The 18319-nt window shown below is 39.4% G+C and overlaps 1 protein-coding gene across 1 annotated transcript in view; it reads right to left on the bottom strand.

Annotated features, from left to right (window-relative positions):
• Positions 1 to 15601, bottom strand: part of LOC119773188 (adenylate cyclase type 9-like) — a 55207-nt gene extending 39606 nt beyond the window's left edge. The window contains exon 1 of the mRNA XM_038270066.1: positions 12416 to 15601. Within this exon, the coding sequence (XP_038125994.1) occupies positions 12416 to 14225 (1810 nt within the window). The 5' untranslated portion in view covers positions 14226 to 15601. The remainder of the gene's footprint in view (positions 1 to 12415) is intronic.
• Positions 15602 to 18319: the final 2718 nt, after the last annotated feature.

Below are 18319 nucleotides of genomic sequence, written 5' to 3'. Positions count from 1 at the left end.
TTTTCCCTTTATGAAAAGGCTGCCTTCATCACCCAACACTCAGTGATGGCTAATGGAGCAGCTAAAATACAAACCTGGAACTCACATTACCCTCCTATTTAATCAGACCAGATGCTTCAGCATATAAATGCATACCATCAATATTTATGAGAAGTAAAAGCTTTACAGTCTTAGACTGACCACTTAGGACAAGACATACCATTTTAATGGAAGGTTTGATACACTGGTAGTGCCAAAGTCATGATATTGATTTGTAACATTGGTAGATACGATATAGTTTTGCTTTCTTCTCTACAATAAGACTACCTCTGCAAGACACTCCTAAATGGACAGATATTAAGGAACATGTAAGGCCTTCTATTGGGCTCGCCATAAGCCTTAAGACCCTGAACTCCTTTGTTGGTACTGATATGTTGTTGTTACCCCTCATTTGATTAAAGAGAAACCCACCCATGGTCAAATAAATAAATTCAGTCTGACAAAAGCAATAAAAAAAATACAATTTCTATGAAAATGAACAAATGAAAGTCAGACATGAACAAACAGAGCACCAGAATGGGAGAGAGGCAGTGGCTGGCAGGGGCTAGCTCTAGAATTTAATACGAGAAATACTTTCCTACTTCATTCTTTGTCAGGAATTTTTTTCTCATTGTTCCATTTTGAAAAAAAAAAAAGTTTGTATTTGCTGAACTCCTTAACCATAGGTTACAGCCACATCTAGTCCCTGATTGTAATCAATAGTTTAGAACTCCACAGTGGTGCCCTTGCTCAGCTGATTTCGCCAAAAACGCAACTTTCGACTTGCTAGCATTGCGACCTTTGACTCGCTTCAGCCTCAGAGCTCCACAGCCGCCCTGTACATAGGATTGACATGGAAATCCTTTAGCCTGATAAACCAGACTAAATGGGAGATGGAAGGTGTAATTCAGTCTGGCCCCGATGAATGAGAGATCGGAAGATTATTGATGAGAACAACCTGTTGTTTTTCAAACCAAGTCTATGCCTATTGGCCAATGCTCTGACCAATGAGTGCAACTGACTGTGACGTAAGCGCGACAGAAAGCTGATGGGGGAGTGTAAACGAACAGCCTGTCGGTGAAACGACAAATATGTCCTTCTTAAAAATAAATGAGCATAGAGCCTCTTCCTGCTCACATTTCAACGAAAACCCCAAGTCTAATCCTTCCAAAACTGATTCCAAAGTTGACTCAAAAATCCCCATCAGAGCCAGTGGTCCTTCACACAAGTACAAGATGTACTTTTATTGAAGAACAGAAAGGGAACTTTAACTTTCAATGGAGCGCTCCATTGAAAGCTGCTGCTGCCGCAGTGCATGCTACTGTTCAATAGTTGTTACCATCTTCCTTCCTTTCTCCAGCGTCGTGCAGCTTTGTCGCCACACTCTCAAAACCCGCCCGCTTTGTATCCAGACATTCAAAACACATCTCTGCATTGTGATTGGCCCGTCAGATTTAGGGCCTGGGGTATTGATTGAGGCTAGACCAACTTGCAGGCAAAAATGATTTTGGTCGCTGGTGGGTGGGGCTATTTTACTAGGCTAGAAATCCTTCACTCCAACCATGAAATTCGTGTTTGAAGGTACCATAAGGATTTCTTCATATTCCTATTCCCTCAGGAACAAGCGCATTAAGACCCAATTATCTAAGTGGTTATTGACTTCTGAGTAAGCAAACCATTTATTAAAATATTATTTTAACAAATAATGTTTTATTTACCTCTTGGATTTGCATTGTGTGGATTTGTATTCTGTTGCTCAAACTAATTCAAAGCTAGAATTCAGTTCCATCAAAAGGAGACATTTTATAAACTTTAACTAGTTTAAAATCATAATCTTTTTTTTTTTTTTTTTTTTTTTTGCAGCTAACAAAAAGAAAATTGGTAAATGTGACACAGGAGCTTGAGTACGGCCTCATTCACATTTCCAATCTGCCATTAGATTATATTGCAAATGTTAAACCCTAAATGATCATAATATCAAGTTGATCCCTATTTTACGACACGATTATAAGAGAAGAACACAAAGAGAAAATGTTAATAAAGCCTTTAAGAGGTAATCTGCTGTAACTGTGCATTTTTATTAGACAGTGCTGCTGATTTTGGTTTCTCTGCTGCAATTGGTTTATCTCCATATGAAAAAAAAAAAAAAAAAAAAAAAGAGGTTTACAGAGAGACCCCCATATGTCTGTCTTTTTTGTCCCTCTATACAGATTCTAAATAAAGGAACAAAAAATATATAGAGTATATAATACATATATTTTGAGGCTTAAATTGTTTAGTTACGAAACAAATGCAGCAAAGCATGTTTGAAACAGAAATAACATATAATGAGCCAACAGGGCACCATGATGTAAAAGGGAATCTTTTATATGAAACCAGAGTGAGTTACCACTGTTGAAATTTATAAATTCAAAGTACATGAATGTCCCTTTAACAGACTTTTTTTCCTTTTAAAAAGTATAAATGTTATCTCTTTGCATTTAAAAAATGCCGTCCTTAATATACAGAACTGGACCCTGACCTCTAAATGAAAAAAGGAAAGCTATTATTTAAAAGAGGAAAATTCAGTGAGAACTTTCAGTACCATTAGCACAATAATACACGTTTTACCAGTTTTAGCTCTTGTATTGGTATTAGTTTATGGTGATCTCTGTGTTCTCTGCAGATTTGACAATAAGCACATATTTGTTTTATGATCATTATTCAATTTTTTCACCTGCTTATAGTACGAATTTGTAATTGCTCACAGGTCTGGAGCAGAAAAAGAATTGCACATACAAAGCAATTTTTCTGATTGCGTCTCGGTTCAATAACCCACCCCAGGAAGAATGTAACATGGTAGATAATCCTAATGACCCTACATTATGAAACTTAGGCTCTTCCTCACATCCCAGTCCTCCAATAACCTTCCCACAATGCCCCTGTGTTTGCAGAGCATGACAATGGTTCATGATGCCCTGCACTCTCCTTGAGATAAAAGATACTGAATTGCTGCCAGCCATAGGTTCTTACTGTGCTGAGGTATAATGTGCAGTACGATGTAACACGGTGCAGTGCAGTGGGATGACATTACTCTCTGAGTAAAGCTGTAATCTACCATGCAGAACCAAGATGATGTAGCTGGGGGCTGGTCACAGCAAAAGCAATGTCACAGTTTAGAGGCTGGCCAGATCTTTTACTCCCCTGACAGCCTCAATAGAGTTCTATCATGCTATTTAAGGGAAAACAACTTGATATGAATAGTAGCCCCTACTTCAAACTTATTTGTTTAAAAATATTTTTTTTTAAATTACAGTTGCAGCTACATATATCCCACACTTTGTCTCAACATCTGGTTCTCTTACAAACAAGCCTTTCCTTTTAGCACAATTCATCGCCACCTCCTGTCCGTGTACTGTAGGGATGTGTCTGTATGCTATATATAAATAATGCAAGACTTTTGATTGCCACAACAGAGAAATGATACTGGAGCACATATTGGGGTCAAACAGTAAAACTTCTGTGAAGGGCAGCAACATGTAAGCAGAGCACAGGCACAAATGCTGCAGCAAATGGTGTCTTGGGAGAAGCGTAACACAGGAGCTTGAGTACGGCCTCATTTTACCCCAGAGCTAACTGCCAACCCATACAACTCCTTAGTCCAAGTGTCTATTGGATCAAACACCTGTCTCTGCCAGGAGCAGTCCTGGATTAATCTCACCATCATTGTTTCTTTAAATACAGTTGGCATTAGAATGATATCATCTATCATTTGGGGAGCCTTCCAAAGGACGTTTACACTAAAGCTTTTTTACTGGTAGATACAGGACTATATTAAGGTGTTTAAGTGGGCCGGTATGCAACTGTTGGTATTACCATCAATTCATTTGGAAGGGGGCTACTGGGGCTTTGGAGAAGCCTGGGGTAGCATTTTCGTACACAATTACCTGGGTAAATTCACTTTCTTAGGGCTTTTTCCTCCTTGGGCTTTGATCCAACTACAGACTCAGTACTTTCTGAGCTTGTGGTTTGGGTTTTGGGTGGTTTGTGTACACCAGCGACAGTAACTGATGAAAGCCAGTACAATTGTTGTTTGTCATACTTTAAGCTTGTGACCAAATGCATTTTAAGACGTTTTCAAACAAGAAAGTACTGTCTTAGAAAGTCTGCTGTGGGCTATTTACTCAGCTGGGATGTGGAGTGGGAGCTCTGGCTAATTGAAGCTACAACATGAGTCAGTTGGTCATTACCTTTTAATTATATTAACTCAAAAAGTTGGTCTATAATGAATTTAAGCAAAAAAAAAATGCACCTCAATACTTCTTCTTATACTGTGTCGTCAGTTTGTCAAATGGGAAGACACACTGACAAATTACACAAAATAAAATTCTGGGGCTTTCAGTGAATTTCTGGGTTTTTTGTTGGAATAGTGGCTAATAAAACTCTTTTCCCGCTGGCCAAAAAATCTGTTTAATCCTGCAGACAATTGACTTTCAGTGTCCTGTGGCTCAACACGGGTCAGTGACAGTCAGTGGGTCTTGCTGACCCGCTTCAAACGGCTCGGCTCCAAACGGCATACAGTGAAAAAAACTGATTATGTAAACTCACTAATTCATGTGACACCCTTATACATACATCACAACACTGCATCAGTCACATCTGATCTAACAAGCCTAAACAACTCTGCTTGCATTCGATAAACTTGGCGCAGCGCTGGTGAGAGCGATTTGGACGGACAGAGGAGCTGCTCTTAATTGTTTACTTTCCTGATTTCTGTCCCACTGATGACATCATCAACAGGGGTTCAGACAGCTAATTTTGCCAATTGAAAGGTAGCTGAATGCCGATTTTTAGCAGGTCAGCCCATGTTAGAAAAACCCACACTAACCTGCTAACTTCAGTGGGAAAGCAGCTTAAGAGCCATGGCAACAAGGGGACCATGGCAGGATTCAACCCATAGCTAATCATAAAGAATAAAAAAGTTGCCATTATCTCAAAGACTTTAACAAAAATATTTTGTTGACTAGAACATTTTTGAAAGTTTGAGTCCCGTTACAACTTCAGTAAAACTAACAGTTAAACATGCCAGCAGTAGTTAAGTGCTATGGGGCTTATTTTCGTCCTCATTGCCTGGATTCAATTATTTTTCACAAACAAATCCAAGTTTAAATGTTAATCTATTCCCCCCTTAAAAGTGGGTCACTGTGATGCAATACAACATTTAAAACAAACCTTTAAACCAATGGTTGCTCCCAACTTTTTATGTGGCAAATGGGAACAGATGCTCAGTATGGCTTTAGAAAGAACAATGTAGAATCAGAAACCTCAAGTTTTATATGGCTTTTATGCATGTGCAATCCAGGATAACATGGCATACAGTTTATACATTTGTTGTCCTCTTGCTTGCAAGTGAGAATAGGTCAACCAGTCTATGTTTCTTTTTTGGGACTGCTCTACATTTTTCTGTAGGATCTCCTCCCTTGTAAGTCACTCATACACTGCAAAAACAATCCAGAAATAAGTAAAAAATGGCTTAAATTAAGTATATTTAGCCTTAATTTGAGCAGGTAAATAAGATGATTTGCCAATGGAATGAGTATTTTCACTCTTAAAATAAGATAGTTAGATAATATTTACTTGAAATAAGACGATAAAATAGTTTTTTCTTATTTTAAAAGGAAATTGTCTTGTTCCATTGGCAAAGTGTCTTACTTATCTCCTCAAATCAAGGAAAAACACACTTATTTTAAGAAAAAATAACTTATTGAGATTTATATTTTTTGCAGTGCAGGAAAACCACTGCGGCAACTACTAAAATGTTTACAGTGCATCACGTGATAATCCACTGAAAAATATGGGCAGGAACCATGTTGTTGGGAAAAACCTATTTAAATCCATGACTGCAAGGCTTCTAAACTGATCTAAAGTAACCTGTAAACAAAAGCTTAAGTTGGGAAAACAGTGCATCCAAATGCAACTTAGTTCCTTTACCAAGCAGAGGGTTCTACAAACCATCAGCATGACAAAATAGGCTATGGCTAGGGAACAAAATGTTTTACTATAGCCGAAATGGTCTTATTTGATGTGATCGAGGTGAAATTTAACAGCCCTTACAGCTTCAGGCATATATTGCACAATTGGAATGGCTGGATGGAAAGATGTGTGAAACCAAGTGTCTGCACCTAAAATTGCCCAATTTCTTTAATAACTTTCCACATAGAGGCTATAACATTAAACAAAAGTACAACAGCTGCATTACTTAATGCAATATTTCCAACCAGTGTCACAATTTATTAGGCTATGAAGGTTTAAAGGCAGGAACGTTATCTTCTTATACAATAAACATCCTCCCCATTGCTTATTTTCTTTGATATCTTACATGAAACACTCTCCTTCTTTACTCCTTTGTACCCTCCTCATAAACAAGCACAGTCATGACAGTCTCATTAAAGGCAATCGATATTATTTCCAGTGATAAAAATGTTTGGCTGGGCAGCTGTCCGCTGTTTTTGAGGGTCAGAGTAACACAGGGTTAGTGGCGAGATATGTTAAGGCATAATTACTAACATTAATCACTTTAGGCAAGGAGATTATCTGGTCTTCCTTAATTAGAAATACCCAGCAGGCCAAAAAAGAAGAAAGTGCTCCGAGAGGAGGCGATACAGCTGTCCAGTAAGCTTTACTGGGCAGAAGGAAAAGATTGCATACTTTAAAGACAACTGGTTATTGAAGATCCTGCCCAATATTAATGCAAATGAGCTGTCACAAGCTCCAATGAATCAACCTTGTGAAGATCAAAGCAGAGGAGGCTTTATTTTTGCTTTAATTAATTCCTCCCAACTTCTAAGCAACAGCCTGGAAGCTTCACAGCATACATACCAAACAGCAGAACTCCCAGAAAGTAAAAATAATAAATAAAGTATTGGAATAACTTGGAACAGAGGACAAAGTATGCACAGACACAACAGCGCACCCTGGACTAATTTTGCATCCTAACCATCGAGCTTTGACAGTTTGAAACAGACCTAGTGTCTGCAGGGTGAAGCCAAGCGGGAAGCCTCCTGCTTTAAAGACAGCAGCAGCTGCCATGTGTGGAAAAGGCTGTGGCATGATTTGACAACTGGAAAGAGTGAGTCTAAAACCTCAACAGAAAAAAAAAAGATTGTCTGAAGCCATCTGATCTTGCTAAAACATTCTAATATTGATTCTAATCGCTAATGTTTTAATGGAAATAAAGGGTCAAAAAGCAACTAACATTAGTATAAAGGTGAGAATTCTATACCCTGACACACAATTAGCCAAGAAATGACCAAAAACAACAGTTGTTTGAAAGTAGAGAACATTGTTGACCCTTATCTACAGCATAATACAGTTAATCTGACATTTCCTCCAGAGGGATAACATTAACCAGGAGCCATTACTCTGCATTTAGCACACAAGGAAAAACAGGACAGGCAGTTTCCAAAGGAAATTGAAGTAAATACATCCGTCTTTCCATTTAGAAAAAAAACAAACATCTGAATGGAGAAGTACACCTTTGAAGGGAAAAATAAACTGTGTAGACTATTTTTGTAGTTTTTTAGAAGAGGGTTAAATCCCAAAGAAGATCCCCATATTACAAAATGTTGTTGTGCATTTCCAAAAATGTAAAACGACGAAACCTACTATTATTAAAAGAGCATACTATTGTATTTTTTATTATATCAACTCTCCTGTTTATTTATTTTCATTTTGAGTACAGAAACCGAATAAATTTGGTGCTACATCAGTAGTACTTTTCAAATAAGACTAGTAGAATCTGCTAATTTTGGCTTAATAAGGCAGGCTCTCCGCTTAGAAAGTTAGATAGCAGTTTGGTTAACAGACATCCAATAATTAGCTTGCCATGTTTAATGACATGTGTATCTTATACAACCAAAACACATTTCTAAAAAGCTATTTTAGTCTAACCTGTTAAGTGATAAGAAAAAAATGTAATAAAAAAATATAGGCTCTTACTTTCAGCCAACTGGCCAACAGTGCTCAGCAACAGACAGGGGAGGGGCAGCCTTGCATCACACAAGGTGAAATAGCTTTGTGAAGCTTTTTCTAATCTTTTTTTTTTCTAATCTTGGTATCAGCTAGTCTACGCTTACTTGCAAATAAAAAAAAGAAAAAATATATCTTCTTTACACCATTTTAACCTTTAATACGACTGTTGCATTAAGAAAATACAGCAATGGTGTATTTTTTAGGATTATTTCAAAATAATTTTACTACTCATTTTTTTCTATTTAAAAGTTAACTGTATCCCCTAACTGGATAGAAAAACTAAATGGAATGGCTGCATATTCATTTCCCAAAAAAATAGGGCTGCAACTAACAATAAATTTTTGCTTATTCAGTAATCTGTTGACTACTTTTTCATTAACCTATTAATAATCAAACAGCAAAAGGTGTTTAAGAATCAGGTAAAGCTAAAAATATGGCACTTGAGGGTTTTAAATATAGCATTTTTATATACCAAGCAGGGTTTTAGGCCTTAATGCAAAATGCTATATTGGTTCATTCAGCAAATGACATGTTTTAGAGTCTGAACACTCAAGTTAATAATTTGATAACTAAAGTAGCTGATAAGCATTTGAGCAATCTATTAGTTTAACAAGCTGCATTACCCCATCTATAAATCAAGGATGCCCCAATGTTAAACAACCCATTTGGTGAAAAAATGTAAATTTTATCTTTCATTAAAACTAATGTAGAAAAAGGTAAACTCAGTAGCAAAAATATGCAGTTAAGAATATATAATAATAATCAAATGGTTTAGAAATGTTGCGCTGTGTGCCAGCAAACAATGCTGCAGATTTTAAATAAATATCTTGCTCTGATTAAGTGCTAGGTCAACACCAGTACATTTCCTGTCTGTATTTAATATGGCTTATTGATAATTCGCCTCTTAACACTATTTAAATTGCTTAACAATATTTAAAAAGCAATTTATTTTCTCCTGCTTTATAAACTAAAAGCTTTAGTTTGAACATCATGAAATTTAAAAAGAGATTTGGCTGCTGTCTGTGCTGCTGCCCCATCTGTCTGAGGTCCATGGCGAGCTGAGCAAGACACAGGGAGATGAATTAGTCCCTATAGCCTCCATTTTACCATGAATAAGAGTGAAAATCATTCAGAAATAAAAAAAAAACTAAAATTTTTTTTATTGTGTGCGGAAAATCAGAGGCAGTCCATCAACAACTGATATAAATTATTTGACTAATCAAGAAATTCCTTAGCAATTCTTTACTGCCCCGGTCTGGATTCTGAGCTGGGTATAAATACAGTACAAACTACGCTGCACTGTCTGCACCCAGGGCCAGAAATACAGGGGGGCAAGGGTGGAGCAACTGCCCCCCAGCTGTAAAGCCTTAAGGGCTGGTTATACTCCCACAGCGGTGTGTCGCAATTACCATGCCGCAGGTATGAAGCAGATATTTTTATGTCCAATTTTGAAGCGTGGTCTGCACTACGCCACAACACAAGACAGACAGTTATGAACTAGCTAGGATTGTGGGTGTCCATGTGTCCATTTGATGAGCTTGTTCACCATGTACAGCCCCTCATCCAACGCCGGACGACACACAGTTCACCCGTGGGTGTTCCCGAAAGGCTCGCTGTGGCGCTGCATGTTTTGGCTTCTGGTGCACACCAACAGACCGTCGCACGGAGCTACAAACTAGCGTTCTGCAGGGTGTCTGGGATAATGTCCGAGGTGAGGTAGGTGTTGGATACGGCACTACAGCCAGAGTTTTTGCCATTAGGTACCTAAAAGGAAAACGCATAATGTAGAGCAGCGGTCACCAACCTTTTTACAGTTGAGGGCCAATTCAGGGGCACTGAGTCACAGGAAGGGCTACCAATACTGACCTATGAATGGCAAGGGTCAACATTCATCTAAACTTCATACATTATAAACATATCATTATCGTTTCTTTAAATTTGTAATTTTCTTTTAGACAGTTTCATTTTGAAATCTCTCTAAATGCTTAAATGCCATATATGATTAAATGATGAAATGTTCTATAACCCAATTAAAAAAGAAGAGCAACAGAATACAGTGAAATTTCAAACGTAGCTCACTGTTGAGTTGTTCTATTTTCAGAAGACTCTAAGGGCACCCCTTGTGGTCCTTGAAGGCCCCTTGGTGCCCGTGGGCTCCATGTTGGTGACCCCTGGTGTAGAGGATGTAGATTTGACCAATCAGAGGCCTCCTGTATGTTTTTTTTTTTTTACTTTTTTCACCTTTCACCATTGGAGTCTGAGTTGAGCTGGATACCAGACATTTCTGAGTATTAACACATTAATATTGAATATAATGCTTTGATTATTTGCTAGGTTGGACCAATTCAACATAGACAAGCTTGACCTCACATCTGCAGGAACAGCTCGGAAACTTCTGATTCGAAGTTCATGCAGGGAAAATAGACTACAGGCTTATAGATGCAGCACTACCTAACTACTGAGATGTCAGTGTGCTCATCAAACCATGTTTTAGTTGTAAAGGTTTAAATGAAAAGGCAGTTTTAAAGATATTTTTCAGTAAAAACGTATGTCTCTTTAAGCTCTCATTAAAACGATGGCTAAAATCAGCTGAGTATTGTAATTTGATTGTTTTGGTTTTCTAAATTTGTATTTATTAATTTAGAGAAAATTTAGATGTACTAAGCTACCATATACCTAAGTGGGATTTCTTTATAATAGAGAAAATTACAAAATAAATGGCTTAACTGTTTTTTGGATTTATTTTTATTTTTACTTCATTTTTATATAAAGATATTTCTAATGTGCTTCAATATGGAGTTTCTTTTCTGGGGCCTTTTCTGCATCCTTTGCACCCTCATGTAGGATTTTTTTTTATAGCTGCCACTGTCTGCACCATAATTAAACTGTATTTCTATCAGTTACTAAAACACAGGCCTGAGGTCAAAACTGAGAGGAGAACAGGACACAGCTGTAACCTTAAACTTAGCACATGTGGTTAACCTTTACACAATGTGCTGAGAAAATAAATGTTTCCTCAGTCTGGAGTAACAAGTCACTGACCTAACACACAAATTAAAAATTAAAGACATGAAAAAAACAGACTGGTATATTTGACAAAACAATTTGATAGAAGTAAATTAAAAGGGCCACATCCAGCTGGGACACAGCAAAGTTACCCGAGCGATTTACGCAGACTGAGCCAGACAGCTCAGAGAATTTTACAGCACTGGCGGACAACCACCTCCTGACAGCCAGTTTCCTCCCTGGCACAGAAGACCCAGAGAAGACCTACAGGGAGTGAATAAATCCTCAGAGGAAAGCTAAATAAATGATGAAGGCACAAGGAGAAGTCAGGAATAAAGGAGGAGACACGCGAGGGGGAGGGGTGAGTACACCACAGGTAACACATTAATCCTTGAAAGGAATAAAGGAGCTAGACCAAGGGTGGAAGTGACTAATCTAAACGTTGGGGAGGAAACACGTTCATAAATCACCGCTGCTCTCTAGTAAACAACATAAAATTCACCCAGTCATGCTCCTTCCCTGGGAACTGTAGTGATTTTAAGAGAAAATATATATTCCATCTGCAGAGTCAAGTGGATATTATACAGACTAATTGATAATTCACAGAACCCAAATGAATAATGAGCACGCATTGCTAAGGTGTGTGAATTGCATGTTAGTTTTAATTTCAACAGAAAATGCAGGCAAAAATGTGAAACAAAAATGATCACAGCCGGCAATGAAGATGGGAAAATGAAGATCATCTGACACACCTTTCGTCAGACGTTGTCACTTCCCCCGCGATTAGTGATAATGGATCAGCAAGCTTAAAAGGATGAAAAGACCCATTAAGCCCCCCCATTTAGGAACTCTAAGGTGATTTGCATAGAGGTATAAAATAAAAGCCCTGCAGTCAAGCAGCTTGAATATAGAAGGAAGACAAAGGTAGATGGGTAAAGATGAGACTGCAAGAAAACCTCTGTTGGCAGAGGAGTAGCTTCAAAGCAATCCTTCAGGGTCAGGGAGAGGTTAAAAGAATGGGACACTGAGGACGTCTGAGGGGGAACGTAATTGAGCTAGAGAACAAAGAATGAGCTGAGGAGGGGGGGTTGGGGAAAAGATGGCGTCTGAATGAGATACAGAAATAGTCTAAACATCACAGAAAGGGCAGATAAACTCAAACCACTAACAGGAGATTAGTAAAAACTACAAAACGTGATGCTTAATCTTGGTTTCATTGAAAAATACTTATTTCCCTCAATAACTATTTGAATTTCAACATTTCTGTAGCATTAGGAAAAAATATTAAAGCAATTAGCAAAAGCAAATTATGTGCTTGAAAGTTATTGTTCGGAAAAAAAGTCAGTAAAATAAATAAACATAGGTGAGAATAACAACTGACCTTTGAGTTGATCGGCCACCACACTCTGCCCGATCCTCTCGTTGACCTGTCCGTCCTCATGCTGGTATCGGTCATCCAGGAAGTCAAAAGTAGCTTGTGAAAGGTGGACTTTCCCAGCTACACCCAACTGCTCCATCAGATTGGCCAGATTGACATCGTTGGACCAAACGTCAAACTTGAAACGTTTCATCCCCAAGATGCCACATAGTATGGTGCCGGTGTGGACACCCACCCTCATGTTCACCATCTCTCTCTTCTCCTGGCAGAACTGTTCAATAGCCTGAATCATGCCTAGACCCATCTCCACGCAGCAATAGGCATGATCCGGTCTAGGTTCTGGACAGCCAGCCACACAATAGTAACAATCCCCCAGAGTGCTAATCTTTTCACAGCCGGTGAGCTCACAAAGTCTGTCAAAACGTCCAAATAAGTCATTTAGAAGCCCAACAAGAGCATGAGCAGATTTGTTGGCAGACATTTTGGTAAAGCCCACAATATCTGCAAAGAGGATGCTGACAGGCTCCATTCGTTTCATGTTGAAAGGTCTGAAAATGATCTGGCCTCTGGGAATTGAGGTTTTCTTACGTTTGTTGTTTTTTGGGCTGGAAATGACTGCAGCTGCACCACTAGTGGAGTAGCGTTTACCACAATGATCACCAATTTCTTCGTCGCCTTGCTTCATTAGCTCATCTGCCACGATTCTTGGCATAACCGAGTGGATCATCCTCTCTTTCAGGGCTTTTTCTACTTCCAGATCTTTTCCATGCATTATAGCTTGTCCAACTTTAAGAAAGGTGCTACGTGAGCGCACTTCAGACATGACGAATAGGTGGATGCCAATGGCGTGAGCGCAGAGATGAAGGAGGGCTTTGGCCGGACCCAACCAACTGAACATCTCCAACTCGGAGGAGAAAGCCCAACTCCAGTTGCCTTCTGCCTGAATAGGGAGCAAACAGCCCAAGGTCTCAAACAAGATAGAGTACAGCACCCCAAGCATGAGAGATGCATAAAGACGAACATGGAGGACACTGTATAGCAACAGAAGAACTTCAATACAGAGGGAGAAAGTGCCTACAGGAGAGAGGCAGGGAAACTTTTTAGAACCCTCATCTAGCTTGTTAGATGTGTTGTATGTTGGCCCCATAACACTGATTTCCTCAATGTTAAATTCAGGTGACCTGGCCTGTTGGTCCTTGAATCCTAATGTCTGGATCTGAGGGGCCAGGGTCAATATGAAGGTCACAAAGATAAGCAGCAGAGATGCCTGGTTGTAGCAGCGGGAGTAAAGCTTGGTAAACGTCAGAAGGAAGAGGAGAAGGCAGAAAACGAGGAAGGAAGCAGTAGGGAGGAGAAAAACGACTAAGTCACAGCAGGAAGGATGGGCAGCAAAATATAACCCCCAGAGGAAACTGGCAGCCACCAGATAAAAAAGAACATAACGGAAGCGCCGCCGGGTCTGAGGGAAACATCGCTCTCGACACGCTTCCTCCAGGATGGAGGAATCAAACTTGGGGTCCCAGAAGTGACCTGCTGACCTCTCAAACAGCTGGGGCATGCGTTTGTGAGCGCGGAAACTCCTCACCACGGGCCTCCTCATCCCAGACTCCCCTGAGCTGCAACTAGATGAAATGCTGTACTTGCAGTGCTTGGTGGCCCCAATGAAGCCTCCTCCAATGGAACCCAGCGGCCCTCCTCCATGCCTGTGTTTCACACCGCTGCCAATCCTCACCGAGACGCCTCCATCTCCGCTAGAGTCACAGCTCACTTCTGTGTTGTGTGGCAGCAGTTTCTGATGCTGGGGAGATGCCATGTTTTCTATTGCTCAATTCAAAAATGAACAACTATTAGAAGGCACAGATAATCAAGATCAATCTATAGATGGGAAGCTAAGGCAAAGCATGTGGACACAGTAGAAGATGATTTCAGTGCGTTGGTTGCTGCAAAACCAGGAGATATTCCAAAGTTTTTGAGTAGTTCATTATTGCTCTTCTTGACGTCAATCCCTGCATTCCACTACATTCCCCTCTGTTTAGACGCACTTGAGACTGCAAGGTTTGCTGGCTGCCAGCTCTGTTCCAGTCCAAGCAGCCCACAGCTTGCTCCAGTCATTGGAAAATATTACACAAAGCGGTAAATCTATCCCAAAAGCAAAGGCTAGGAAGGGGAAAATGGTTTAGAAAAGCTATAAAATTTTAATTTCTGAAACACACTTCCTTTTAATGCCCACTCTAACACTTCCTCAAGCTGTCTATATAAAGTAATACTTCCTACACAGGAGCATGTTTTGTTTACAGGACTGGGCAAAACTTCATGCAAAATAACTCAGCGGCAGAGCATGCAATGTGTTATTACTTGTTATCAAATAAAGGGAGTGCGTTTCCTCCACACGGCGACCGGAGCGCAGAAAAAGCGCACCTCTCAGATACATGGCACATGCTGTTTTCTGCTGGGCCTGATCCCAAATGATCTCACACACCGAGCCCCGTGTTTTCCTGACTTCCCACTCCGGTGTCTGCACCTCTGCTCCGTATCCAAAGTCAATGGGGAGGTTTCTGCGCGTTTGGAAAAGAAAAAAAAACGCGCAAAATTGTATTTTATTGCAAATAAGAATCACTGTGGGTGACTCCTGCTTAAGAATATCCACTGAACACCTTTACTGCTTTGGCATAATCCCAACACATGTCAACAGTCCACAATTCAATCTTCTAATAAACTCCAATTATCCGGGAGTCCACAAGGCAGCTGCGAGGGGGAAAGAAACTGTAGCCTTGAGCGCAGTGCAAGACTATTTCCTTTTGTGTGAAGTTTGCCTGTAAAGGCTGGGTCACGCTTCCAAAAGCCCGCAGAGACCCGAGTAGGTTAATTAAAAAGGTCCCCACAGGTTAAAAAGCAGAGCCGCGCCTCGATCCGACCACTTTAATTGGATCAGACAGGAGATGGTGTGTCAATACAGCTTAAATGATTCCACTTTAACCCCAAAACTATGATGATATCAGGACCTCCTCTTGAATTTCTCGGTAGAGTCCACATTGCGACGGGAATATCTTCACTATCTGCTCATGTTTGACACGGTGGAGCAGCTGCGCGCTGCGCAAATCACAGAGGCAGCAGCAGCCGCCACCATCTTCAGCGCGCTGACAGCCGCGGAGCAACGGAGTGAGCAGGGAGGGGAATTTACCTGCAGATTAAACTAAAAACACTTCCGCTTTTTATTGCAACAATAAAAGTGCAACACATGCAGGCCATTGCACACTTTTTACTGTTTGGATGATTTCATTTCACAAAGGATTAGGCTTATAAGCAACACTTTTTCAGCCTTTAGACTATTAAATCTGCTGTATATTTTCACCATTTGGTGCAGTTATGTATTTGGTGTGTTTTCTCAATATGATGAGCTGATTTCCCTTTTTTTTTTTTTTTTTTTTTTTTTTTTTTTTTTTTTTTTACAAAATTGCAGAAAAACTATCCAGATTTCACTAAACAAACGAATATATAATTGCTTATTGTCATTGCTTTATGAGGTTTGTTCATAAAGACTGTAAAAAACTAAAAGTGGATTTATATTTGAGATGAATATAACTCATAAGTTTAGGCTGTTTGAATTGGTTTCATTTGGAGGAATCAGAGAACAGTGGAGTGAACCTAAATGTAAGTTATATTATTTTAATGCTCTGTGACTGGTCAAAGGCTGCTTCACTTCCTAGTTGTTTAGCATTGCTGTTGTTGTTGTTTGGATTGACACAGCTGCTGATTTAAGTAACAACTTGTGGGATGAGGTTGACCTGGCTTCTGTAAGTTAAAACTGAGAGCAGCACTATTTTCAAACTACCTCCTTCTATGTCCATAACGTGTATTTTTAGCTCTGCAAAACGAGTTGAGTCATTCTTTTCAACCAAAAAAGACTGTCCTTCTATTGTATTTGTTATTAAAATTTTTATTTCTTTATTATTATTATTATTATTATTATTTACCTTTATTTTTATTCTGTTTCAAACAATTTGTCAAGTGGTGAAAATAATTTAGAGGTGTTCTTGCTGTGACTTTATAAGCCACGGTTCCCTATCTAAAGCTAAACAAACAAAGAAAGTGATTTAATAACTCTGCAAAGCCTCCATGATGCAAACTTTACAAGTTTATTGTGAAAAAAGGTCTGACTTCCGGTCTGGCTGATCATCAGAAGCTTGATGGTCCTGCTTGTCTGATAGAAAAGAGGGGACCTGAGTGTTGAGAGGGAGGGTAGAAATGGATGTACCTGAGGGAAAACAAGCATCTTGATGATTGCAATGACAAAGAACCCCCCCCCCCCACACACACACACACACACACACACCCCAACACCCCCCTTCCCCCTAATAAAGATGGAGGCACCTGCAGATTCATGTTGGCAAAGGAAAATTTGTTTAATTTGATAGAGAACACAAAGAAAACTAATTTTATGCATTCAAATTCTACTTTATTGACTAGGATTGCAGGCACTGATTTAGTTTAAAATGAACAGAAATGTGTCCCTTATGAGAAAAATAAGTGTTGCACGCTTCGGTCTGAGTGTTAATACCAGCACTGTGATTTGGGCAAAGATATAGCTGTGAAAGAGCTTTCTATTGTTAGAACGCACAACAAATGTTCACTAGATTTAAACTAAACCAAAAGGGAAAAAGTCCAAAAAATGAAGGATAAAAAGGATAAATTTGGAGTTTCTCCTTTGATGTATTCTGACACAATGCTTCCTTATACCCCTGTAACAGCAGTTTCTGTGTTTTTGTGCTCCTCAAATGTAATCAAGCTCTATTACACTTAGATTATCGTTCCTCTCCTCTTGCTTTGAAGTGGTGTTCCCTGGATCTTAGTTCATCGATCATCTTCAGTGTATGTCTCTTTACACTCTGCTTTGCAGCATTTTGCTGAATCCTAGTGTATATTTACACCTCAGAGAATTTACCCAAAGCAAGTTTTCTTCATCAGCGATAAACTCAATCGATCGCAGTGCTTTTCTGAACCTCTTTATACTTCAGCAAGGTGCCATATAGGCAACTTAAACTCTTGTCTATTTCTTCTTTATGGTTTGAATGTTTTTCTATATAAGTAACACAATTCCCATGCTAAAATCATAAATCTTATTGAGACATTCTTGAACAAAAAGGGCTGCAGATCTATCCATGCATCTATCCATCTGCAGTGGATCTGCAAAAGTCTTTTACTATAGATGATCAGGGGTGTCTAAAATGTTCTTTAAACAAAACCAGTTTTTTTTATTTTGTTTAAATTGTTTGCCCTGATATTGTTACAGGCTTCTTGTCTATGACAGGACTCTGTCTGTTGTAAATAATTGTAAATGTTTTATTGTCCCACAATGGAGAAATTCACTTTCTGCATTTAACCCACCCCTTGAGTAGCAGGGGGGGGGTTAAGGGTCTTGCTCAGGGACTCCGAGTGCAGTCCGTGGGAGTGTGTAGGTCTTAAACTCAGAACCCCTGAGACCCAAGAGCAATGCTCTACCCACCACTCCCCTGGTATTGGAAGTCAGTGGTGTACAGAGGGAAAAGGAATAGTGAGAGTACAGTTCCCTGTGGTGCACCTATGTTAACACTTGATTAGGCAGCTGACCCTTCAGTCTAACAAACTGTGGTCTGGTTTTTAGGTAGCCCCTAATCCAGGTGAATGTTGATGTCGCCATCTGAGTCTTCCACAATTTCTTTCAAAGTAAGTCATTGAACCTTGTTAAATGCACTAGATAAATAAAAAACATTGCAAATAAAAAAAAAACCCTCACTGCTGTCATTCTGTCCTAAATGACAGTTAAGGCAGGTGTTCAATGGTATCTTCAACTCCAGCTCCATTGCGATGAGCAAACTGCAGGAGGAGGTCCTGCTAGTTTGAGTATTTGCTGAGGTGAACCATCAGAAG

This window comes from Cyprinodon tularosa, unplaced genomic scaffold (genome assembly GCF_016077235.1).
Source record: "Cyprinodon tularosa strain WSP-4 unplaced genomic scaffold, ASM1607723v1 ctg75, whole genome shotgun sequence".
Lineage (NCBI taxonomy): Eukaryota > Metazoa > Chordata > Actinopteri > Cyprinodontiformes > Cyprinodontidae > Cyprinodon > Cyprinodon tularosa.
Note: the sequence above shows the minus strand (reverse complement) of the source record. Positions and strands in the feature narration are given on the sequence as shown.